Source organism: Pristis pectinata, chromosome 23 (assembly GCF_009764475.1).
Source record: "Pristis pectinata isolate sPriPec2 chromosome 23, sPriPec2.1.pri, whole genome shotgun sequence".
NCBI classification, from domain to species: Eukaryota; Metazoa; Chordata; class Chondrichthyes; order Rhinopristiformes; family Pristidae; genus Pristis; species Pristis pectinata.
In genome coordinates this window covers 12760373-12787060 of record NC_067427.1, presented here as the reverse complement: position 1 = coordinate 12787060, position 26688 = coordinate 12760373, and the positions used below count along the sequence as shown (strand labels likewise).

General features: G+C 42.9%; 1 protein-coding gene across 5 annotated transcripts in view; it reads left to right on the top strand.

Moving 5' to 3' along the window:
• fubp3 (far upstream element (FUSE) binding protein 3) overlaps window positions 1-26475 on the top strand; it is a 91164-nt gene extending 64689 nt beyond the window's left edge. For 2 of the 5 annotated variants that reach the window (XM_052037228.1, XM_052037232.1), the window contains exons 15-19: window positions 197-276; window positions 2335-2451; window positions 9972-10040; window positions 23195-23334; window positions 24811-26475. In XM_052037228.1, the coding sequence (XP_051893188.1) occupies window positions 197-276; window positions 2335-2451; window positions 9972-10040; window positions 23195-23334; window positions 24811-24819 (415 nt within the window). In that variant the 3' untranslated portion in view covers window positions 24820-26475. The remainder of the gene's footprint in view (window positions 1-196; window positions 277-2334; window positions 2452-9971; window positions 10041-23194; window positions 23335-24810) is intronic. The other 3 variants (XM_052037230.1, XM_052037229.1, XM_052037231.1) reach the window with 3 other exon arrangements.
• The last annotated feature ends 213 nt before the right edge of the window (window positions 26476-26688 follow it).

Below are 26688 nucleotides of genomic sequence, written 5' to 3'. Positions count from 1 at the left end.
AAGATTATCTGAATTTCTGTTTCCTGCATTGTCATCTGGAATTGACACCATAATTGTCCCCATTTTCATATGTCAGTATTTAACTCACCAGTTAAGTAGTAGATACCAGAACTAATGTACAAATTATATAATACTACAGAAATGGATGCATATTTTAAATTTGTTTGGTTGAATTTATTCTCTTTCCCAAACACAGTGGTCCTCCACAAGCCTTTATGACACAGGGATGGGGAAGTACGTACCAACCCTGGCAGCAGCAAGGACAGCAGGACCCAAGTGAGTATTTAGTTTGCATTCAACAAAAGTTTTTGTTCTGTTTTTCTTGTACATTATGCTATTGGTCGCGGACTTTTGGTTTCTGTTTTTTTTGTTCATGTGTTTCAGAGGCCTGATACAACAGGCTTTTCATCACCCTTGTATTTAAAAGGACATGCTGCATAGGCAGCTATAGAAATTCAAAAGGGTAATCAGTATTGTAAAATCCATCCTTTTTGTTGTACTATTGTTCCTGTACCCACAAAACCCAATGTCTATTTTAGCTATTCATTTTAACGTGACTTAACTCTAGTTGGATTCGCTATGATTTAGTTACCAGTTTATTCTACTTCATCAATATTTTCACTTCATTTGGTGGCCAGCAACTTCTGCTTTATCTGCAGCAAACATCAGACTATTTAAAACAAACTTGCCAATTATAGGATAGTTTAAACATAGTACTTAACATGTTCTTGTGATCATATTGATGTTCTCCTCACTTTTTTCCCTTAGGTAGAATATTAAAATACAATTTCAATTTTTTTTCCTAAGAACATATAATCCAAAATTGCAATTTGACTTGTTCAAACAAACTCAGCATTTGGTGAGTGGCATGAGCGGAGAGGAGAGGGGAGGACAAGAAAACATCTGACCTACTCTTCAGTCAGCAGTGTCACCTCGCACAATTTGGCAATTGGTCTTCAATAACTCACTGATTAAACAGCAGATACCAGGACTAATTGAAATTATATGTATGGGAATTAATGCACAATTTAAATTTATTTGGTTGGATTTATTCTTTTACTAGCACTGTAGTCCTCCACAAACCTTTTATGACAGGGATGAGAAAATGCATATCAATCCTCACAACACCATTAAGCAGATAACTGAAAGTTTAATCACTACAGTTTTAGCATCATTATGACACAGGAGGAGGCCAATTTCCTCTGAAGATTATGCCAGCTTCAAGAAGAGCAATCTCAATTTTTAAACGAACCTTAAGGGGTAAAAATAGTCTTTAACATTTTAAAAAGAAAAGTAGCTTTGTTTCCAGGACTCTTCTAATTTTTTTTCTTTGCTCAGTAGTTTGACCCAAATTGTTTTCTCTAACTTTTAAACATCACTCCAGCATGTTGATGTGCGAGTAGTATAGTGAATTACAGAAAGCTAAAATAGCAGATTAAAGGGTGATGAAAAGCCTAAGCCAAAATGTTACAAACTTGAGTTTTGGATGAGTCTTGCAGATACTGAATCAACTGCGGTGCAGGATTAAGTCGTGTTTTGATATAGATTCTTCAAAGGAATATGGAAGTATCTCTTCTGACCTGGCTGGGCTTGCTTTTTCCTTGTTAACTACTGTTCTGGAGTTGTATATGGAGCATCCCAAGCTGTTCTCAGTTTGCGTGCTTGGCTTGAAGTTTTCCATCCCCAAATTGATACCATTACAGAAGCAGTTAACTGCTCCTGCACACTTTTATCTAACCTCATTGAGGGTGCTTCTTCAGTAGAAGTTGTGTTATGTAATATCTTGGGTTGGACTCAGTGCAGTAGCTCTTACCAGATGGCCTCTTGTGTACACTATGGAAGTTATGGGCAGCCTTCGATGAGGCTTTACTCTTCTTCCTCTCCTCCCAAAACTATGCATTTACATTTGACAAAGCTATTTGAAAGCCCAGTCACTTGATTCACTAATCATTTTATCCTGTTATCACTTTTTTATGCTTTTACTAAAGCATCTTGTGACTGGGTGGATGTATTGAGATGATTAATATTGGCCTTGCTGGTGATCTTTCCTGTGAAGAAGAATTCAATAGGAAGAGGATCAAATCCAATATCACTGGAAACAACCACGAAGGCATTAACAGGGGAGGTACTTGGATTCTGATTCCTTTGGATACACTTGTGTTTTGGTTGGGGTGGGTGGGTTTATGTTCAAATGGTTCAAAGGTAGTCTTTTAAAACTTAGACATTGACATCACAAGCAGTAACGCCACTGCATTATGAACTATTCCTACCACACAAATTAAAGCTATCAAAATTAGTCAGTGATAGTTACTGTGACACTGTGTGTGTGTCTAGGTAAAGCTGCACAGCATTTGGGTACAGCAGCCTGGTCAGCCTACATCTCCCAGTTTTACCAGCAGCCTAGCCAGCAACAACAAGCAACAATGGGGCAGAACTCGCAACAAAATTCAGGTGTGTATTTGTGAAGAGAAATATTGCAACAATGCGGGCAAATGCATTCCACTTTCTGCGGCCCAGCACTTCACTTGCTACCTCTGCAATTCCGGAATCAACATTAATGCTCTCCTTTATCCTCAGTAATGGGGGAGGGGCACAGAATGTGCTTTCTAAGACTGTTCTCTCATTTGATTCTAAGCAATATCAAGCATTTGATTTTAAATTCTTCTGTCTGTTGGCTCAGGGTGCTGTGAGTAAAGGGTAGCCTCAAATACATTTTAGTATATGGTACAAAACCCAAACTCTTCTCTCTCTCTCCCTCTCCCCCTCTCTCTCCCTCTGTCTCGTCTCTCTCTCTCCCTCTCCCCCTGTCTCGTCTCTCTCTCTCCCTCTCCCCCTGTCTCGTCTCTCTCTCTCCCTCTCCCCCTGTCTCGTCTCTCTCTCTCTCTCCCCCTGTCTCGTCTCTCTCTCTCTCTCCCCCTGTCTCGTCTCTCTCTCTCTCTCCCCCTGTCTCGTCTCTCTCTCTCTCTCTCCCCCTGTCTCGTCTCTCTCTCTCTCTCCCCCTGTCTCGTCTCTCTCTCTCTCTCTCCCCCTGTCTCGTCTCTCTCTCTCTCTCCCCCTGTCTCGTCTCTCTCTCTCTCCCCCTGTCTCGTCTCTCTCTCTCTCTCCCCCGTCTCGTCTCTCTCTCTCTCTCCCCCTGTCTCGTCTCTCTCTCTCTCTCCCCCTGTCTCGTCTCTCTCTCTCTCTCCCCCTGTCTCGTCTCTCTCTCTCTCTCCCCCTGTCTCGTCTCTCTCTCTCTCTCCCCCTGTCTCGTCTCTCTCTCTCTCTCTCTCCCCCTGTCTCGTCTCTCTCTCTCTCTCTCTCCCCCTGTCTCGTCTCTCTCTCTCTCTCTCTCTCTCCCCCTGTCTCGTCTCGTCTCTCTCTCTCTCTCTCCCCCTGTCTCGTCTCTCCCCCCCTGTCTCGTCTCTCTCTCTCTCCCCCCGTCTCGTCTCTCTCTCTCTCTCTCCCCCCGTCTCGTCTCTCTCTCTCTCTCTCCCCCCGTCTCGTCTCTCTCTCTCTCTCTCTCCCCCTGTCTCGTCTCTCTCTCTCTCCCCGTCTCGTCTCTCTCTCTCTCTCCCCCTGTCTCGTCTCTCTCTCTCTCTCCCCGTCTCGTCTCTCTCTCTCTCCCCCTGTCTCGTCTCTCTCTCTCTCCCCCTGTCTCGTCTCTCTCTCTCTCCCCCTGTCTCGTCTCTCTCTCTCCCCCTGTCTCGTCTCTCTCTCTCCCCCTGTCTCGTCTCTCTCTCTCTCCCCCTGTCTCGTCTCTCTCTCTCTCCCCCTGTCTCCTCTCTCTCTCTCTCTCTCCCCCCCTGTCTCGTCTCTCTCTCTCTCTCCCCCCGTCTCGTCTCTCTCTCTCTCTCCCCCCCTGTCTCGTCTCTCTCTCTCTCTCCCCCCCTGTCTCGTCTCTCTCTCTCTCTCTCCCCCTGTCTCGTCTCTCTCTCTCTCCCCCTGTCTCGTCTCTCTCTCTCTCCCCCTGTCTCGTCTCTCCCCCCCTGTCTCGTCTCTCTCTCTCTCCCCCCGTCTCGTCTCTCTCTCTCTCTCTCCCCCCGTCTCGTCTCTCTCTCTCTCTCTCCCCCCGTCTCGTCTCTCTCTCTCTCTCTCCCCCTGTCTCGTCTCTCTCTCTCTCTCCCCCCGTCTCGTCTCTCTCTCTCTCTCCCCCCGTCTCGTCTCTCTCTCTCTCTCCCCCCGTCTCGTCTCTCTCTCTCTCTCCCCCTGTCTCGTCTCTCTCTCTCTCTCCCCCTGTCTCGTCTCTCTCTCTCTCTCCCCGTCTCGTCTCTCTCTCTCTCTCCCCGTCTCGTCTCTCTCTCTCTCCCCCTGTCTCGTCTCTCTCTCTCCCCCTGTCTCGTCTCTCTCTCTCCCCCTGTCTCGTCTCTCTCTCTCCCCCTGTCTCGTCTCTCTCTCTCCCCCTGTCTCGTCTCTCTCTCTCCCCCTGTCTCGTCTCTCTCTCTCCCCCTGTCTCGTCTCTCTCTCTCTCCCCCTGTCTCGTCTCTCTCTCTCTCCCCCTGTCTCCTCTCTCTCTCTCTCTCTCCCCCCCTGTCTCGTCTCTCTCTCTCTCTCCCCCTGTCTCGTCTCTCTCTCTCTCTCCCCCCCTGTCTCGTCTCTCTCTCTCTCTCCCCCCCTGTCTCGTCTCTCTCTCTCTCCCCCCCTGTCTCGTCTCTCTCTCTCTCTCCCCCCCTGTCTCGTCTCTCTCTCTCTCTCCCCCCCTGTCTCGTCTCTCTCTCTCTCTCCCCCCCTGTCTCGTCTCTCTCTCTCTCTCCCCCCCTGTCTCGTCTCTCTCTCTCTCTCTCCCCCCCTGTCTCGTCTCTCTCTCTCTCTCTCCCCCCTGTCTCGTCTCTCTCTCTCTCTCCCCGTCTCGTCTCTCTCTCTCTCTCCCCCTGTCTCGTCTCTCTCTCTCTCCCCCTGTCTCGTCTCTCTCTCTCTCCCCCTGTCTCGTCTCTCTCTCTCTCCCCCTGTCTCGTCTCTCTCTCTCTCTCCCCCTGTCTCGTCTCTCTCTCTCTCTCCCCCTGTCTCGTCTCTCTCTCTCTCCCCCTGTCTCGTCTCTCTCTCTCTCTCTCCCCGTCTCGTCTCTCTCTCTCTCTCCCCCCGTCTCGTGTGTCTCTCTCTCTCTCTCCCCCCGTCTCGTGTGTCTCTCTCTCTCTCTCTCCCCCCGTCTCGTGTCTCTCTCTCTCTCTCTCTCTCCCCCCCCCTGTCTCGTGTCTCTCTCTCTCTCTCTCTCTCTCCCCCTGTCTCGTGTCTCTCTCTCTCTCTCTCTCTCCCCCTGTCTCGTGTCTCTCTCTCTCTCTCTCTCCCCCTGTCTCGTGTGTCTCTCTCTCTCTCTCTCTCTCCCCGTCTCGTGTCTCTCTCTCTCTCCCCCCCTGTCTCGTGTCTCTCTCTCTCTCTCCCCCCCTGTCTCGTGTCTCTCTCTCTCTCTCTCCCCCTGTCTCGTGTCTCTCTCTCTCTCTCTCCCCCTGTCTCGTGTCTCTCTCTCTCTCTCCCCCTGTCTCGTGTCTCTCTCTCTCTCTCTCTCTCTCTCCCCCTGTCTCGTGTCTCTCTCTCTCTCTCTCTCCCCCTGTCTCGTCTCTCTCTCTCTCCCCCTGTCTCGTCTCTCTCTCTCTCTCCCCCTGTCTCGTGTCTCTCTCTCTCTCTCTCCCCCCCCGTCTCGTGTCTCTCTCTCTCTCTCTCTCCCCCCCCGTCTCGTGTCTCTCTCTCTCTCTCCCCCCCCCCGTCTCGTGTCTCTCTCTCTCTCTCTCTCCCCCTGTCTCGTGTGTCTCTCTCTCTCTCTCTCCCCCCCTGTCTCGTGTCTCTCTCTCTCTCTCCCCCCCTGTCTCGTGTCTCTCTCTCTCTCTCTCTCCCCCCCTGTCTCGTGTCTCTCTCTCTCTCCCCCCCTGTCTCGTGTCTCTCTCTCTCTCTCTCTCCCCGTCTCGTGTCTCTCTCTCTCTCTCTCTCTCTCCCTGTCTCGTGTCTCTCTCTCTCTCTCTCTCCCCCCGTCTCGTGTCTCTCTCTCTCTCTCTCTCTCCCCCTGTCTCGTGTCTCTCTCTCTCTCTCTCTCTCTCCCCCTGTCTCGTGTCTCTCTCTCTCTCTCTCTCTCCCCCTGTCTCGTGTCTCTCTCTCTCTCTCTCTCCCCCTGTCTCGTGTCTCTCTCTCTCTCTCTCTCTCCCCCTGTCTCGTGTCTCTCTCTCTCTCTCTCTCTCTCCCCCTGTCTCGTGTCTCTCTCTCTCTCTCTCTCTCCCCCTGTCTCGTGTCTCTCTCTCTCTCTCTCTCTCCCCCTGTCTCGTGTCTCTCTCTCTCTCTCTCTCTCTCCCCCTGTCTCGTGTCTCTCTCTCTCTCTCTCTCTCCCCCTGTCTCGTGTCTCTCTCTCTCTCTCTCTCTCCCCCTGTCTCGTGTCTCTCTCTCTCTCTCCCCCTGTCTCGTGTCTCTCTCTCTCTCTCCCCCTGTCTCGTGTCTCTCTCTCTCTCTCCCCCTGTCTCGTGTCTCTCTCTCTCTCTCCCCCTGTCTCGTGTCTCTCTCTCTCTCTCCCCCTGTCTCGTGTCTCTCTCTCTCTCTCCCCCTGTCTCGTGTCTCTCTCTCTCTCTCTCTCCCCGTCTCGTGTCTCTCTCTCTCTCTCTCCCCCTGTCTCGTGTCTCTCTCTCTCTCTCTCTCTCTCCCCCTGTCTCGTGTGTCTCTCTCTCTCTCTCTCTCTCTCTCTCCCCCTGTCTCGTGTCTCTCTCTCTCTCTCTCTCTCTCTCCCCCTGTCTCGGGTCTCTCACTCTCTCTCTCCCCTCCCCCCCCCCCCCCCAGCTGTCGTTATTTAGTCCTGTTGTATGAATTCCATTTATCAGGAGGGTTCTCTGCACAACATGCTAACTGCATTGAAGATGCTCCTGGACAGCTGTATTTTCACAGTACTTTTGTTTTTAGACTTAAATTTTTTTTGCTTTTACGATGTGCAAGTCTACAGTGAAACACGTCTTGGGTTGATGGCGTCGAAGAATTCCTGGTATGGGAATTTGTCATTTCAGTGCCATGGTTGGGAAGACTGTCTTCTGTGACTGGAAGTCAAATGGGTTGATGCATCAGAGTAAATGGAGTTTGTTCTGTATCTGAGGCTAAAATGTCCCATCAAATGTTCCTTATTGTAAAACGGGCTTGTATAACATCCAGTTTCAGTCAGCAAATTTTGTACAGTGCATTTATATACTTAACTACAGATGATTCTTTAAGACATTGGCAGATTGGAACCCATTTCTGGGCCAACATATGTCGGTGGCGTTTCTTAACGTATTGCAAGAAAAACAATTGATTATTTATAACTTGATCCCAAATCAGATTTTTGGAAGTCACTAGAGATGATTGTGCCACTTTATCAAAACTTCTGTACTGTATGTTGCCCTATATAGATTCCTATATACTTCTATAGGGTATGTTGTTCTTTATAACTTCCTGTTTGTACTTGGTCGTTCATGATGGTTGCTTGTTAACCAGAAAGGAAGAAGCTTCAAGATAAAAACATCTGTAGAGAGAGAGAGCCAGAGTTAATGTTTCAGGTCAATGATTTTCCATAAGAACCAAGAAGTGTTAGAAGTCCGAAGATTTTTTTTTAAGCGGCAGAGAAGGGAGGGTAGGAGAGAACAAAAGGAATGTCGGTGATCAGACCTAATAGAGACTGACTGACACAAATAACACTGATGCTGGATGAGAAAGGTAGTTAAATCTTATTGATCTCGGGTGATATTATCTGGAGGAATTGTAAATAAAGGGAGCTGAATGAGGATGGGAGAGGGGGGGAAATATGCTGCAACCATGAGATGCAAAACTTCGCAATCACTGGAAATCCAAAATGAAAGGAATGCTGGAAGTACCTGGCAGGCCTAGCAGCATCTGTGGAGAGAATAAAACTGAGTTAATGTAACAGGTTGATGATTTTTCGTCAGAACAGCCAATTCTGGAAAGGCTGGTTGTTGAATTCAGTGTCTATTCAGAAGGTGAGTTGCTGTTCCTTGAACAGTGTCAGGCTTTGTTGGAACAGTTTTGGTGTGTATTGCTCCAACAACCTCTATTAGATAAATTAAAATTGTTTTGAGCTGCACATCACCGACCAGATCTTGTCAGCAAGATCACAAATGACATTGACTCTGACTCTGAGCTGTGTCATTTAAGTTTTATCAAAGAGGCTCTCATCACTTAGAATTGCAGAAGAGCTCAGTGACATCCAGAAAGTCCCATTGCAGCCTTGACTACAGAGTTCAACCACCAAGTAGTATCAGCTGTGCTGTGCTTCAAAGGTTTAAATGTTGCTTTTAAAATGCATTTTCCCAGAAATACTGAAGTAGATATTTTTATCAAGATCATTGTACTTATTGGTGTTCTGTAGCATAACTGACATTAGCACCATTGAGCCATTATTAATGTGCATTTTTAAAAGCAGCTTTGTTTTTCTTAGCCTTGCTGTATCTTTGCTGTTTATAAGAATTGTGCATTGTGGTGCCAGGTACAGGAATGTCCTTGGTATGTTTTACTTGGTCTCTAATAACTAACCTCTTCAACTTAATGTTCTTCATTAAATGAGAGGCTGCTTTTCAGAACCCATACTAAAGCTCACTGAAGTTATGAATATTTTGCTGGATTAGATTTGAAGAAAATTAAACATTTTTATGGCAACTTTAAACATCCCAAAGTCAATGAGTTGTTCTAAGATGCATAAGGAAAACTTGTAGATAAATGTTTGTTGCGAAGCTGTTTTGCTGAACCTTTCACTGCTGGTTAGCCTTGCTTGCGAATGCAATGTACTGTTTGAAGTTCCAAAAGTGAGAATGGGATTTGCAACTTCTACAAAATTCCTAAATTAAGGCCAGTTGTAACTCATTGCCCCACCACTCCAACAATGCAGGGAATTCCTTAGTGCCTCTTTTCAGCCCATTAGTTATGTTCTGATCCGAAATGCTTCATCACTTTTCTGATCGGCTATCTTCCAGTTATACATCTTGAATGTTCTCCATTCACTAACGTCTAAGTGATTTTCTGCTCCTTGCAATTTCAATTGGTTTAAAGGTCTAGAAATCAACATGAGGTTTCTGCTGATCCTTCTGAGCTGTTTTAACTTCAAATTGCATTCAGTCTGGGCCTTGTTCCTTCTTAACACACTCAAAATGTAGCACTTTTCTTTCCCAGTTTTCTTTCAGTAACTGCTTTATAGCAATGTTTGCTGTATTTCAGCATTTCATATCAGTTAGTAGGTCATTGGAAGCAATACCTAATCTTGTAAAATTTGGCAAGTAATTAGGCCTTCCAAAGATCTTTGTATGTGTCTGAACTACAAGATAAAGCTGCTGATGTAATCATCTGGAATCTGTGCTGTTACCTTGCCAAATGTAAAATTTCTCATTGGTGGGAAAGAAAATGTACTGTTTTACACTTCCATGCACTAACTGCCTTTGTCTCCAGCCTCCCCCACCCCACCCATCCCACTCCCAAAATACAGCCATTAAAAAGAATTGAAAATGTACGGTTTAGTTATTGGGGGAAAAAGAAGTCTTCTAAGAATCCAGGCCTTTCCTGGTGCTCCTGTGTAAAGCTATTTTTCACTTGTGGAAGTGCTTGGGCTTTGCTCACTGCCTGTTTAAGGCTGAGATCCACCAGGCCAAGTATTAAATTAAGAATTACCTGTGCATGGAAATAATTAAAATGAGAGGTTCAGAACCACATCATGTGGTAAAATGGAGACATCTGGGAAGATACAGTGGGAGATTATAGCCCCATGCCTCAACCTTCCTCCCAATCTGGGCAAGTGAAAGCCATGAAAAGGAATAAGCATACAGTTTGGACTATAATCTGAGTTGGCTTTGAGCAAACTCGGTTGAGATTGAATCTTGACCAAATGTTAGTAACACTTGCTAATTGTACAAAGTAATAAAACTCCAGTCTGGATCTGAAGCTATTCTGAAAGCTGGGCCTGCTTTTGCTTTGCAAAAGATCCCTTATTTTTTTCTGAAAAATGTCTTTTATCAGTTGGTGAAATGTAATTCTTTTAAACCTGCCCACAGATCAGAATGGTGGCCAAACTGGTCAGATGGATTATTCCAAAGCCTGGGAAGATTACTACAAAATACTTGGTATGCACTTTTCTTGGACTGATATTCTATAATATTTTTGAGTTACCTTCTCAGAGTATTTGCACGAAGCAGCTATTGTGGAATAGAGAATTCCCTTCTTCCCCATGTTTCTTTCCTTCACCCCTTTACTACCACTTCTGACCCCACCTCTGTTTCTCCCTTCCTGCCTCAAGCATTTGTAATCTTGCTTTGGTTGAGCTTCTCCTTAACTTTTCCAATTGAGCAAACAGCATATCTACACTGCTGCTTCATAAGTAGTGATTTATGAATACATGAGTGGTTCTGGTAATTTGTTTACTGAATTCTAGTGCTTGGAGGATAGCAAGGGATGTTATACAGGAATAACATCTGGTATGGTATGCCAGTCAAATAAGCTGATAGAGATACAGGAGTGCAGGATATTTCAGGTGAAGTCCAGTGCTCCTGTTGCAGAACTGCAACTAGAAATGAAACAAATCAAATACGTGAGAGGGATGGGGATTATACTGTGCGATTTGCCCTACTTTGAACAGCTAATTCCAGGGCCCCACTGGATGCAGATTTATTCTTCTGTTCCAACCAGGGTAGGTTAGCTACCCTGCTGCATGTCAGCTACGTGTAGGTTATTGAGCAGCATCATTTTATTTGTCTTGTGGCCAGTAAGTGGTGCAGGTGGTGTCAGCATCACCACTGCCACCAAATATGTCGAAATTTTTTTTTTCAGAAATGCTTTGATGTCCAGAGGGACGATGTACTTGTCCCACGAGCTAGTACCTTGTGACTGATTGGATGGGGTTCATTGGTGAAGTGGGGTGGATTGGGGTGATTTGTAACTACTTTTTCATGTTGCTTGATGCGGCCAGTTTAGTGTTCTCAGAATAACGGAGTTGTAATTCTGATCATTCAGTTGGTGCAAATGATAATTTTTGCACCAGAGTTCATCTGTAGAGCCCATAAGACTTGTGTGAGCTCTTTAAAAGAGCTATACAATTTGTACCTTTTCCTCCTCCCTTTTTCCCCCCACACCCTTTTTAATAAGTTCAATATTTTGCTTCTACCAAGCCTAGTCTGGGTGTTCTGAAACTCTATACTAAAATTGTCAATTGTCCCGTTGTCCATTTTGCTAGTTTATGCCCATTACTTACTAACGTGGTAGTTAGTGGAAAGTTTTGTCCATATTTTGGCTCTGTCATATGTCTTCTGTTCTAATGAATGTTCCAGTCAGTTGCAGCAATTGAAGGCCTACTTTGCTGAACAAGTTTGCATTAATCATTAATACCTGATTATTGGATATGTGTAGTTCAGCAGTACTGCTTTCTGTGGCTATTCTAATCAGATCTGGGTAGCTTGGAGCAGTAGAGAGATTTCATAGATCACTAGATCATATGGTCAGCATTTGCTATCTGAAATGGTTTCACATAATTATAATACAAATGTGAATACATTTGAACACATTTCGTTACTTTTAGGAAATTCCATGCTTGGTGGTCCCATCACTTGGAGAACAAATAATTTGTATGCAGGCGATGCATTGTTTTATAACATGTCTCGTTCCCCATGCCTGAAAACTTTACTTGTCCAACAGGAAGTGGCAGAGTGGGAGACCCTAGTCTAACAGTTTCGTTACCTAAATAGTTTTACAGTACTCCATTCTCCATACTGTAAATATTGTTACATGTGTCTAGTACTTTGATTGTTCTGAATCAATAATGTTAAATATTAGTTTTGTTTTGAAACAAAAAAGCATGAAGAATCTTTTGTTGCCTGTAGCAGGTGGAACCTGTAGTTGGTCCTGACCTTCCTTTTATAGGATCATGTCCTATGACGATGGACAAGCCACTTGTTCTCATTTTTTTCTTGCCCTTCTACAGACTTATGTTTAAGTGCTCCCTTCCCCCACCCCTTTAATGCCATTTATAGCTGGTCTGGGGGATAGAAGTCCTTCAGGGTCAAAACAGCACTGCATGCTCTTCAAAGGGCAGGAGAAAGGATTCCCGAACCATTCATGTAGAGGTTGTTTTTTGTGTGATTGCTGCTGGGGTCCACGCCTGCTGGTGACTTGTGCCATCTTCTGGCTGCTGATATTGTCTGTTGCTGATTTAAAATGGTCTTGCTGTGCCCCAAGGGCAACTGCTAGATACCTTGCTGAAGAGTCCTGTTGTGAATGTGGACAGGATAAATGGAACTTGAAGACTGGGGGGGAGGGGGAGAGTTTCACAGCCATTTCAAATGAGCTTGTATCAAGGGCTCAAGAATCCTCCATCAAATAACCTAACAATTTTCGTGTGATCTTCACTGAGATGATCAGTAGGAGAGTATTACGTTTGTACCACATGCTTCACCCTTTGCCCTCTGAAATTGTGGGCTATGGGCTTTGTGAAAGAAGTTTGAATATGTGACATAATTACATCTTTCCAGTTTTCATCAGGAATTTGCAGCACATTGCAGATTGCACAGATTTTAAACATGTCTTGTTCTGTGTAGATTTCTACAGGATTTGAAATGGATCTGCTTTCATTTCTAGCTTTTTAAGATTTGGTTTAATACATAGAATTCTTAGGAGTGTCTATCATGTTCAGAAAATGTTAGAAAAACTTGCCATATTTAAGATTGCCTAGTGGTTACTGAAGCTGCGATCAAACCCTACGACTGACTTTTGTCTGCAGACTTGGCAAAAATTGTAATTGTTTAATTATCAATTGTAATCTGCAAGCAATTGATTTGGAATTTGACAAGATTTTGAACCATTTTTGATCCTCGTCCTCGCTGAGGTTAGCAACCAGTTACAATTCCTACCCCTCATTTTTATCCAGTAATCCCACCCATTGCACAGCTGAGACTAACTCTAGATTTTACATTCTACATATATATTTGTTGCACTGCATTTTACCTTGTGTAAGGAATGGTCAGTTATGTTGTTACACTGCCATTAAACTGTTACAATCTGAGAGAGCACCTCTGGGGTGAGGAATGAAACTGTTACTGCAGAAGATCTATTCAGAGGATGGAGGACTAAAAACATTCTCACAGTGCTGCTTGCCATGGAAGATGTAATTTTTATGTATACGAACCTTACCCTTGTAATTCTGGTTAGTGTGAATTTCACATCCCAAAACACTGGAGAGTTTAAATGCACAATTTATAATTTTGTTTGTTCTTAGCACAGAGTTACATAGAGAACTACCAAGGGCCCTTAAAGTGAGAGGTGTAGAATAATAGTATTGCTGCAGTTCTGAGCTGTTATTGAGTAAAACTAATTCTCTATCTCATAATTCGGAAGTCTCCATGGTTCAGTGTCTGGCTCACTAATTAGCCTGGAGTATGAACCCAGGGATTCGGAGAGTGGGCTAGGTGAGTGACTGGAGCCAGGTATCTGGAGTGTGGGCCAAGTGAGTGACCAGAGCCAGGGGTCTGGAGTGCTAATGTTTCAGCTTGTTTTGACAATCTGAAACTCTCAAGCTGAAACTCACAGGCTTCTGTTTCCTGCTTCCTTTAAACTCATCGGGTATATTGTAAAATTTATTACATTACTATGTAATGCGGAAAAAAAAGTGAAACAGAAGTGTGTTGGTATTAATAAGGGTTAACATCCAATAGTCAGTTTAAAAACAAAAACTGCTAGTTTGGCACAACCAAAGTCCAAGGAAACCAGACTATCAGGGTTTTACTGTAGTGTTCATGGATTAGTTTCATTTACTGAATTGTATATTTTAACAGACTTTTTAAAATGCAACAACTAATTCTGATTCTCTTCCAGTGTTCAGAAATCTGTTCTGCCTAATGTGATACTTCAGTTTTGTTTCTTGCACTAGTAATCTGCCAACTGCCTTGAGTTGCAAGTAAAAGCACATTCACCCCCTTGGAAATCGGTGATTCTGCAGAGTGTATGGCACAGATGTCTTTCATTCCATGCTGCATTTTGAAACCACTTTATTGCTTAGTTTTAAAGACACCTGTAGGTGTTTGTGCTAGTCATTTTAAGAACCTGTATCTTTGTGCATAATTCATTAGCTGGTCAGAACAACTGGTGTTTTTACATCTCAAAATAATGATGAATTTAAATACAGGTCAAGAAGGTAGTTCTCTGGAACAGAATGAAGTGGACTGCATACCTCTTTCATGCAATAATTGTAACATGTGCTGCATGAGGATTCCCACGAACAATTGACAGTGCATCATTTAACATTACTCTATTTGGGTGAGAAAAGTTACCCAAGTAACATTTTGCATAGCTTTAAGGTACTGTTTGTATTTGACCTTTTTAGTGTCCCCAGCTGGCTTGCTTTTTCACAGCATAGACAGAAATATGTGGAACATGCGTTATTTCACTTAAGGACAAGGAGCTTGTCCCATGTGGCATGCAGGTTAGAAGCCCACCTGTGGTAAACGGTGTTAGTGGATGGTGGAATCAGGATGAACAGTACAGTATTTTTTCGTTGCTCTCTACTCCCATTTCATGTAACTGGTTAAGGGTAGTATGTTCACTTACAATGGGGGCATTGTTGAATGGTGGCTGTTAGCACAGGCACTTGGCTGTTATGCTGTTCATAAATGTAATCCCCATGAATCATCATGGGTTATGACCTCATTACCACCAGAGCGCTTCATCTGTTGTAACACTGTCACTTTGCTGAATGGAAACATCTGGCATAAAATTATCTCCATGTTTTATGACCTTGAAAAGCTTGTTACTTAGCCATCTCTACCAAGGGGCTCAGATGTGCATCAAATAAGTTTCCACTGTTGCAAAAAATCGATCAGTGTGTTTTAATTGGTAAGTGGAATTTTGTTAGATTTGTCCAGGATAATGAGTACTTTCTCCAAGAATTGTCAAGTACACAAGCCCTAGACAAGACAGACTGGGATTGGTTGCTGGAAGAAGCTTGGTGCAGAAAGATCTGAAGAGTAATAAGCTAAAGTGGGATACAGCAAAAATAACTTGAAGAGTAAACAGAGTCCAGTTTAAGAATAAATGTAATAGAGCATCATATTGTTGCAGAGAAAGTAATCATTCAAAGATCAGGATGTAACCTGGTGAATGGCTTCAGAGGATTTGTAGATGGAAAGATAGATTCTAAATGTAATAACATGTGCCAGATTCCTCCCATCATGTTCCCGAGGTACATCTCGTTCACCAACAGAAAAGACCCACCAGAGACAATGGCACAGTGATATGCAGGTAGGCAGGAACAGCCCTGAGAATCCTCAACGTTGACTCCTGACCCTGCAAAATCTCAGGATACTGGCAAGAAAACTCCTCCTGATTGCCGCTTGCTCTCCTTCCTTACATGATATATCAGTGCTCCTCCACGTTGAACGACGCTTGGATGAAGCACTGCCTGGGTACAGAATATACGCTGAATAGGAGACTTCAATATTGATCACCATTGGCTTGGGACTGCCATCACTAACTGAGCTGGAGGAGTCCTGAAGGCTGATTCTGCAATAAAAGAGAACCAATGCAAGATGAACCTCCTTGACCTAGTCCTTGCTAATCTACCTGTTACAGTTGTATCAGTCCATTACAGCATTACTAGGAGTGAACAATAGACTATCCTTTTGGAGGCAGAACCCCTCCTTCGTCCCAAGGACATTCCATCATGCTAAATGAGGAAGATGTGATAGATCAGGGAGCTCAAAACTGTGCATCCATGAACTACACAAATGTACACCCTACAGTCCATGGTCTCATTCTGACGTTACTGTCAACCAAGGGAGATCAACCCTGGTTGAATGAGTGCCTAAGGGTGTGGTGTGCTGGGAGCAGCATCTGGTACTTAGAAGGTTTTCAATCAGGTGCCACACAGATTATGAAACAAAATCAGAGGGTACAGTACTCAAGAGTATACTGGTGTGGATTGAAGATTGGTTAATGCATGGGGAAAGAAGAGGAGGAATAAATGGGCCATTCTCACAATGGGATGCTGACTGGCAGCATGCTGTAGGGTTTGGTACTGGGATGTGATAATTAGTACAAAGATTTAGAGGAGGGGATCAAGCATAATATATCTAAGTTGGTTGTTGATGCAAGCAGGCTGGCAATATGAGCTGTGAAGAAGATGCAAAGAGACTTCAGGGATATTTAGATAAGTGGATGTGTGAGGAGAACGTGGCAGATGGGATATAATGTAGACAAATGTGAAGTTACAGCACAATGCTGGAGGGACTCAGTGGGTCGGCCAGCATCAATGAAGGGAAACAGGCAGTCAACATTTTGAGTCAAGACCCTTCATCTGGATGGGGTTATCTAGACTGAGGTTATCCATTTTGGTAGAAAGATAGAAAGCCAGTCAATTAAAATGTAAACTTAAAAGCTCATGTTCAGGAGGGTCTGAGTATCCCTGCATGCAGCAAGACCTGGATAACATCAACCCACATGTCAATAAATGGAAGTGACATCAGTGCCACAACAGTACTGGGCAATGATAATCTCCAAAAAGAGTTTAAAAGCATACCCTTGATATTCAATAGTATTACTGTCATCGTCCCCACCATGAACATGTGGATGTTTGCACTAGATGCAGTTGTGGGGTCATAAGTATAGGTCAGTGGCTGAGTGTCTTTTGGCAGATAGCTCAGCTACTACAGCTGTTTCACCAACTGCAAGACACAAGTCAGAAGCGTGATGGAATGCTCTCCTGCTTCAACAGTGCTCAAGGAGCTTGACAATATTCAGGACAAATCTTGATTGGCAGCCCATCCACTACTAAATATTTGCCCCACCCAACCCCCTCAAACATTAGCACAGTTACAACTGGTGTGTACCATCTGCAAAATCCACACTACTCACCTGCCTAGGCTATTCCAGCTGTATGTCCTACACCCATGATCTCAACCCAAAGTAGGAGACAGGCAGCAGATGCAGAGGGACCACCACCTGCAGGTTCACTTTCAAGTCGCATGCCATTCTGACTTGGAAATATATCACCATTCTACCATACCTGGGTCTAAATCCTTGAAATCCTGGCCTTTTGCAGGAGTACTTTCAGAAGGACTGCAGTGGTTTAAAAAGATGGCTCACCAGGCCTCCTCAAGGGAAGGGCAATAAATGCTGACCTGCCAACAAAGCCCACATGGAAATTTTTAGAATTACTTCACGTGTAACTTTGTGGTTAAATCTGTACTTTTGTCTCTGAACATTCAAATCCATTTTATAACTCTATTTGCAGTGGAGAGTGTGATTGGGGAAACAATACATAGCATATGTGAATTGCATTATGTGATGGTGTTTGCCCATTGACCCTGGTTCAGCAAACCATTAACTTGGCGCAAAATACAAGAACGTGTTACCAGAAAGTTCAACCTGCAGAAGTTACGCTAAGAAGTTTTGCAACTGATATTTTGCACCTGATGTGCAGGTAAAACAATCGAAGATTTGTTTTAATTCCTGCTTTGCTCATGTTTGTTACCTTTGAGGAGTAAGTGCCTTTCTCTCGTGCAATGTGAGGTAAACCATCCTCGTATCACTTTGCATTTGGTTACAAGTGATGACTTTATATTGGGTCTTATTGAATAGAGCTGCAGTATTCATTTACAGCGTATTGTAGACATCTGAACTTGAAGTACCAGACGCAAGTGTGGTACCAACAGATGGTTTTTGACTTACTCAGTTGTGAACATCCTTGCCTGAATTCTTGCTGTTGATTTGTGCTGTAATCGCAACTAACCCTACAGAAGTGTGTGTGTGGAAGGTTTAATGAATTATCAGTGCACATTAAAACCAAGGCCCTCTTTGTATGTTGCGGAAAACCGCATTATATTAAAATCATGTGTTTTCTTCAATTCTGCTGAATGCTGCTGCTGCTGCAGCAGCACCACCCAACAAAATAAATTGTCATTCATCTCTCTTATCCTTTATGCAGTGCTGACAACTTGTCAATGACTGCACTTCAAAAGTGATTGATTAGCTGTGAAGTGTGTTGGGAAACCCAGAGGGCATAAGACAAAGTGAAAATCAAAAAAACACATATGTCAGATATCTGAAATAAAAACAAATTGCAAGAAACACTCCAAGTTGGGCAGCATCTGTGGAAAGAGCAGCAATTAATGCTTCTTGTCAAAGACCCTTTATCAGAAAAGTTTTGCATTTCTCAGCTCTTAATGTAGTTATATTTACTGAATAAGTGTTCATTGAATGGACTGGAGAGAGTAAGATGATGACTTGGACTCTGCATTTGAAATGGATGTGACCGTTTTCAATCTGGTTCTGAAATTTTTATGGCTCCAATTTGTTTAGGCATATAAATGGACAGCCCGATTCTGGTGGGTGGGGGGGGGGGGGGGTTTGCTAGCATTGTGTGTGAATGTTCTTGAGTACTTTAATTCATTCACATTTCAAATTCCATCCCTGTAACACTCAATTTGATACTTGGGATTTAGCAAATGTGTTAATGAGCAAGTTAGTGGAACTAGAACATTCATATTGCTCATTTATGTGTTAACTAAATCAGAAGTATAAATGCACCTGAAATATCAGCTTAAACTGTTGATAAAACATCCTTCAAATAGAAGGACCTTATCCCAGATTTGCCAGGAGCAACAAAAAGACAACAGAGGAAATGCAAGTAAGGATTCAGCACCCAAATCTTTTCTTCCTGCCTACTTTAATCCCCTTCCTATATTTGAGTCTGGAACACCAGTACAACTGCTGGTTTGCTGAAATCATCAGGCATCTCTTCCAGCTAATGTCTTGGGTTAAATCATATTGTTCACAATCTCATTCTAATTTTGCCCCAGTAGAGTTTGATAGTCCATAATCCTCTCCATCTCAAAGAACACCATCTCTATGACATGGCCACCATTCTGAAACTTTACAACCAAAATGAAATACCATTCTGATTTCTCCATAAACTTCCACTCATTCAAAACACTTTCAAATGTGCCAAGTGTTACTCACCTGAATCCATCCTTGCTGATGTATGTTGACTGCCATACCTTCCAACACATATTTTTCATGTACAAATCCCCTTATAATATTAACACTGCCTACTTTTCCAATCTCTATTTGCCACACTGTACCCCACCTTCCAACTCTGTTTTCTCTCTGGCCTTTTGTATAATGCTCACTACCATAAGGCTGTGTTCATCTGCTTAAGCTCCACTTTCTGGAGTTATTTCCCTGAATCCATTTGTATTTTCATCACCGCTCCACCTTTAAGACTTAAAATCCACTTCTCCAACCATGCATTTGACCACCCTCTGTTGGCACAGTGATCGTTCTTGTCTAGTTATGTTATGGGATATTTTTCTACATTAAAAGTATGGTTTCATTAAAATCTTACGGCACCTGTAGCTCTGTCAAAGAAAGATCCAGGTAGCTCAACTCATTTCCCCATAACCCTGCGTGCTATTGTGAAATACCAATAGCTTCTACTATGTGTTCTAAATTGAGATAATTGCTCTCTTTCAGGATCATGGGAATAGTGCCTCAAAGTATCTATTCTGATATATTTAAAATCTCTATTTATACAATGCAGATGATATGTCAATTAGATTTGCAGTTATAATAGATTCTTTAAAATCATTGCCCAAAGAAATGGCATTAACTGGTGGCATAATGTTTAAGTCCTGCATTCCTAAGAGCCGCCTTAGATTAACTTGCATATGCTTGCAGCCAAGTGAGCCAAAATGATCCAATATGTGTAAACCAGGCTCAGTTTAGTCACCACCAAAACAGTGCAAATGCCTGAAAGGTCAGTGTCTGCACTTCCTCTTGAATATTATTCTTCCTTTGATTTTGAAAAAAGAAACAGCATTAATTGTAGGAAATACTTGTCTATCAAAATTGATGTCAACTCATGGATATATTTTAACATCCACATATGCAAGACATCTGTAGGAGAAAGAGGAAGAAGCATAAGTCTAATGAAATAAATTAGATAACTGCTACAGTATGAGTGTAGGATTGGAATTAAATGCTAACTAAAATCTAATTGGCAGTTCCAAGTCTCTTTTGTGTTTGGTTTTAAGGGTGCTGGCATCAGTCTAAGTTGTCCCATAGTGAATAGGGATTCTAGTTACTTGAGCTCAGTGATAGCTTCTGTAAATACTGAATTTTGCCATATTTACAGTGCATTTTGTGGTTAACAGTAGGAGAGTGAAAGTCATTACAAATCTGGATTTGGTCTAACTTTCACCCTCCCTGACTACAGGTCCTCGAGTTAGAAACGCTCGACTTATGGGTATACGCATGAGCATTTGGGAGCCCGGCAGGATGGATGGAGATTGACTTGCTGGCTGCTGTGGAGCTGCAGGCATCTTCTGCTGGGTGGGAATGGGGCATTTCCCCAGAAGCCCCCACTGAGCTACAACAGTCAGGGGCTGGGTTAAACCAAGCAGACCTGGGAGTGCTGAGCAGACTCTCACTCAGAGTCAGCGAGGCTGGCTGGCAGCCACTCTTTGCATGTCTGTTCACTCTCCCGTCACAGCTGTTTCTACGGTCCTCTACCACACTATTTTTGTTTATTTACAACTTGTGAACAGTTCTAGTTATGAACACTTCTCATGAACAAAACCCTGTCATAACTTGGGGACTTTTTGGATATTACTTTCTGGATGTCTGGATTTTACTAAAGACTGGAGCCAAGCAAATGATTGAGGTTTTTTTTCCCCAAAAGTACTCACCCTCGACTTTTCTCTCTAGCTCTGACAAGGACCTTGTTTGTTGGGAATCCTGTGCATAGATTAGCAATGGCAAAATAGTTCTTCTAGCTTTTGAAGGAAATGGCTGACGACAGTCATCCTCTGTTTTCAGCAGTGCTGCTACTCGTAAGGTTCACCTTTGTCTTGGACATCAAGAAAACCATTCAAGTTAAATGATATCTTCCACAGGCCATTTTTAAGAATACTGTGTGCTGGATGTGTTTAGTGTGATCAAAGTAGTTTTGACGACTGTTTGTTCTACATGTATTAAACCAAGGTGAACCCAAATTAGAGTACAGAAGGCTGTTCCTCTTTTTCTGGACTCTATTTCAGTAAATTGTACAAGAATATAACTGCAATACATGTTCTTTGCAGATCAAGCATAAGGTTGGGCTTTACAATTTATTTGCAACAATATTACAATCCCTTTAACTGGGAATTTGACCCAGGGAAAAGTTTTTTAAATTAATGTCACTATATGTTTACTTTAGCCACCAGTAAGTGGCAGTAATATTGTTTCAACATTGTAAATGCTTTTGGTTTAAGTCCAACTCCAGAGACTTGTACAGAATCAGCCGGCACTTGAGTGTTGCAGATAAATTGTTGGAGCTGCTTTCTTTCTGAAGAGAAATTTAGTCTGAGACTTCCACGGTTCTGAAAGATCCCACCCATTATTTTGAAGAAGCATGAGAGTTGTGCAAATTAGCTGTACTGTAGCCACTTGAAAATTTATATTGAATTAAATTTTTAAGAGCATGTCGTGAGTTTGTGAAGAGATTTCTGACTTATCCAGTAGTGTTTAGAGTAAACTGTAAATATTTTAAATAACTTTCATACTGTTAGTTAAATTGGCAAAGGAAGAATCTATTTATTCCTGTGGAGCAGTGGGGTATCCGTTATTTCTCATCTCTCAATGCTGTGGTAGACCAAAGTTTATTTCCTGCAGGATATTGGGAAAGGTTTTTGGAAGCAGTACTCCTGAGGGTATTTTGTATCATTGTTGAGGAAAGCACTTATTTCTCATGTAGCTCTGATTCTGCTGAGTAAGGAGGGCATTTGGTCATTGGTGTGCATCTACACCCAACTGTGACTCTCTGGCTTTTGGGCCCTACAGAGATCCTATATGTAGAACATCCTCCAAGATGTGTGCTGGTGTTTTTTTCTCTGCTGGGGCATGCCTTCACAAAATCATGCAGTTCCCAGTGGCATGTTAACTCTCACTGTGGAAGTTTCTTCTGTTACCAGCATCTATTCAGTATGATACATGGTTGCCTCCAGCCAGAGTTCTCCCCGCTAGCTGTCAGAATCGCAGCCAACGTAGTATAGGAATGAGCTGGATGACTCAAAGGCTCACAGCAAAGCTTTCAGAGAACTGAGGCTGTCAAGGAGGCTCCATTTGTCGACTGGACTGACCCTGCTTAGCTAGAATTCCTTATCAAACCCAGGCCCCAAATTCATCTGTGGGAGATGGTGCCACCTAACATAGACTGTTCCTTGGGAAACCCCTCTATGCCATTCCACACTGTGGATGAACTTCCAACATGAGCTGTGCTTGTACGCTCTCTGTGTCTCCCCTGTTCAGGAATGCCATAGCGATCCGTTTTGACATCTAGTGACAAGGGTGTTCCCCAGTGGAGGGGCTGTCTATGCAGAAGACCACTTTCGCACTGGGAACTAGGTAGAGAGTGATGCATAAAATAGTGCCGTGCAATTCATTCTTAAATGAGTTCATAGACTCACAGGCTGCGCTTTTCTGATTTTTCTGCTGCCCAAGGGGAACTGTTTTGTGCATTGATGTGACTTGAGTGACTGCTGTCCCTCTGAAGGTGAAGGGACTGTTCCAAGATTTTGGTTGAAGTGCCTTGTTTCTGAGCTTTAGGAATCTGTTAGAGGTAGAGCAAGCTGGTAAGGAACCTTGACATAGCCCTTCACTGCTTCATGCAGTAGGCCATCAAGGAGTCCATTACCTGCCTCCCACCTTCCAAAAATACGATGGGTGCTCCTGGACAGTATGCAATTTGCTGGCAAGCTTGAGGCCTTCCGTGGCCGATGGGGCCCCACGAGCTGGAGAACACCCTCGATGCTGAGCACATTATACTTTTGAGTTTTTAAACATTTTGTGAAATAAAGTTACCTTGAAAATAAGAACATAGACAAACTGAAGGCCTAGCTGTAATTGTCAGTTGTCATCAGTGGAGAATGGTAATCATTATAGAAAGAGGAATCAAAGACTGGTTACCAAAAAAAAGACAAACAGCTTAATAGGGCAATTGGCCTATTTGTGTTGCCACAGAAAGTTGCAGCGTGCTAATTAACGACAGCTTCTCTCCTCCTTCACTGGGTTATTTCTCACAGCACCTTTGCCCTCCTTTCTCCCCAATAACCCTCCCCCTCTCGTTTCTATTCCACACTCCTAATTAGGAGAAATATGATCTTCATTGCTTCAGTTCATTGTAAATTTTTTCCACTTAAATTTTAACATGTTGCTACCTCGATTGTGTGTAATCATGCTGCTGTATTTTGCTTTTTATCAGCTCAGGCTACAGGAACTGCTCCAGGGACTCCACAGCAGAGTTCACAACCAGATTATAGTGCAGCCTGGGCAGAGTATTACCGACAGCAAGCGGCGTACTATGGACAGGCCACACAACAAGGGCAGGCCCCTGGTCATCAGGTATGCATTGGTGTTGATTGCCGTAGCGCTTAACAGAAATGCTCCCGCTGCAGCGTGCTCTGAAATGCTCCCGCTGCAGCGTGCTCTGAAATGCTCCCGCTGCAGCGTGCTCTGAAATGCTCCCGCTGCAGCGTGCTCTGAAATGCTCCCGCTGCAGCGTGCTCTGAAATGCTCCCGCTGCAGCGTGCTCTGAAATGCTCCCGCTGCAGCGTGCTCTGATCGAGTACTGCCAGCTGCCACTTGCCCCCTTGAGTCCTTAATCCTGGCTGGGTCACCAAAAGGTGGTCCAAAGTGCACTTCTTGCCTGGGGGAAGGGTCAGTCTGAGGCAACTGCTCATCTGAGTAAACTCTTCAGTACCTTGAGCACTGAGCATCATTTTAAGAGGGAGATGGCTTTCCATATTCTTGCCTTGGTTGTTTGTGGAGATGTTAAATTGGAGACACCAATTTAATTTTTGTGTATGCAGTAGTTTTATTTTGTCCAAGTAAAAATATTTTCTGAAAGCTTTGAATTTAAGCCTACGGCTGATCCATTGTCCGGTGAGGCATACACACAGAGACATGGGCCCCCAGAATTTCCTCCTAAAACTATCTGCTTCTCGATCTCAGTCTTCGCTGTGATGCTATTAAAGCCCGGTTCTATGACTGAGATTTTGATCATATGTTTGGCTTAATGTCCTTGTGTGGATTACACTCCTGTGAAGCACCACAGTGTTTAATATGTTAAAGATTATGCATTATAGGAATAGGCCATTCAGTCCATTTGGTGTTTTCCTCCACATGAGCTTCCTTTCACTCTGCTAATTATGTAAGCATCACAAATCTATTCCATTTTCCTCATCCAACTTCCCTTTAAGTGTTTATTATGTCTTGGCCATTCTCTGGTAATGAATTTTCACCTGAAATCCTAGATTTATCATTGACTGCAGAGTCAATAGAGTTAAATCTGAATGCAAGGGATGATAAACTTTACGTCTGCCCTGTCAAGAGCCCTTTGAAGTCACATTTGCTCATCTGCATAGTGAAGAATACAGCAAAGAAAGGAAAAGTACCATTCACTTTTTCAATAAATGCATTGTTCTATTTGATTAGTGAGTACAGCAGTATAGACAGCTTCCTGAGCCTTGTGAATTTGGCCCATCTCGGCCTCGGTGGCTGTGAACACTGAATCCTTAACTTCGGTACAATAAAAGCAGCCTGCTCCTGAACAGTGTTTTGTACTAGGAAATGTGTGTTTAATATGTGGATCTTGGATTAGAATAGATTGTGATGTCTCTTACTTTTATGGGTACTCTCATTCAAGACTCCCCAGAAAGAGCAAGTATTTGGGTAGGAGAGTGAAGACCATTTCACAACAAAAGAGTCATAGTCGAGTAATAGTGAATGCCTTGGAAAAGCTTTTGATGTCTTTGCAATACTCTTTACCCACTGCCCTAGGCAATCATAATATTAACATTCATTGCCTTTCTGTTGCAGGATCAATAATTTGACGTCCTTGTGAAGAAATTTGAATCATTATGGATGTGGAGCCTTTTTTTAATAAAGGGTTAAAAAAGATTTATGACGCCTTGAAGAAGAAAATCTTATACTTTTGTTTCTGAACACTAGAGAAAAAATACTTATTACGATAACTTTCTAGATTTACCATTAATGGAGTAATAGTGAAGTTGAGGGGTGCAGATGTTATGGATTGAACACTCGGGGACCCTTAAACCGATGCCATGGTTTGGACAGGCTAAAATGCAAATGGTCGTTTGTTCTGTTTTTTAAATTTTTTTTTAAATTACTCCCCTACATTAGCTGCACTACAAGATAAGTTTTTAAAGTATAAATGTAGTGTGGATGCGGGGACTCAAAGGTGGTGCATTGTTGAAATATATACATCCCTGTGATAGATGGGTAGGAATACTGGTGCTGGTACTGCATTTCCTGATACTCAGTGACGGCAAAGCAATGAGTCACAGGTTATCGGTCTAGAGTTTTGTACAGTATTGACCGAATGGTACTAATGACCACAGTATATATATAATATATATTATATATATATTTATAATATGTCTCACTTTTGTGAAACTGTGCCTCCATCCCTATGTGACTGGGCACTAAATACAAAACTGTGTTGGACTGGTAAATTTTTGTACTGGTCCATTAATTCTATTGTGTGGGGACGGAGGAGAAACGAAGAAAAAGGAAGTTAGCACAACAGAGACTTCTTTCTATAAGGAGTTGAAATGAGAACTGTGAATAATAATTTAATGCTTTTTCCAAAATACATGTTTTACGTAGGTGACTGTTGGCAAAGATGAGATTTAAAAAAAGTTATATAAAAAAAATTAAAAAAAATTTAGGCACATTTTGTAATTGATAAATGAAACTGAACAGCAGCAGGATGCACATCTGTACGTGGATGTAATGGAAGAACACTGCCACTCACATTTTAGCCTGCCTTCCACCCCGTTTTTTCCCCACTTCAAAAGAACATCCTGGCCTGAAAGGGGCCCCCCTAATGAGTTAAAGACTTGATCATATACTTTGATTTGTGCTGCAATTAGATTGCACCTGTCTGTATAATTGCCTGAAAAGAAAAGATAAATAAATGAAACTACAGGTTTTATTTTTTAGTATGAATAAAAACCAAAAATGGTTGGTTGTGTTTGGTATACACCTCTCAAATATGGACTCGACAAAGTCTCCACGAGCCATGCTAATGACTATTTTTTAATTCTTATTCTTAAGTGGTGTGATCTAATATGTATGATTATGTTTAGCAAGTGAATGAATCCTAGTATTAATTACGTATGTGAAACAAAAATTACATTGATTTAAAAAAAGGGATGGTTATTAAGTTGAAGCTGTTTAACTTGTAGTATTTGCCTTTGTACAGTTAACAGTGTAGATAACCGGGAACTTCAGTTCTGTTTTTAATGACCTGAAGTTTACTGGACATTCCGTTTAAATTGTACTGATTTTTTTCTATTAATGCTCGAGATATCTAACTTTGGGAAGTGCGACTGGTTTAAAAAAAAGAACAGCTCTGTGCAGCATGTTAAAGAGATGTATCCCTTTTATTTTACTGACACTTGCATTTTACACTCTATAATAAAATGTCCACAACATTTCTTTGTGGGAAATTTGGCCTGACTTTTGGTTTTGCTTAATTAATTTTCTGGTGGATGCCAAAAATGCCCCATATTAAATCGCATTATCCCTTCCTCTCTGCAGAAATCTATCAAATGTTATGTTGGAGAGCCCTCAGAGAAGGGATGTTTAAAAACTTGAATGTTCTTCACATCTTTCTGGAAGAGCATTAGTTTAGTCTGACCTTTGATTCGGACCCAGTTGAGTTACTCGGCT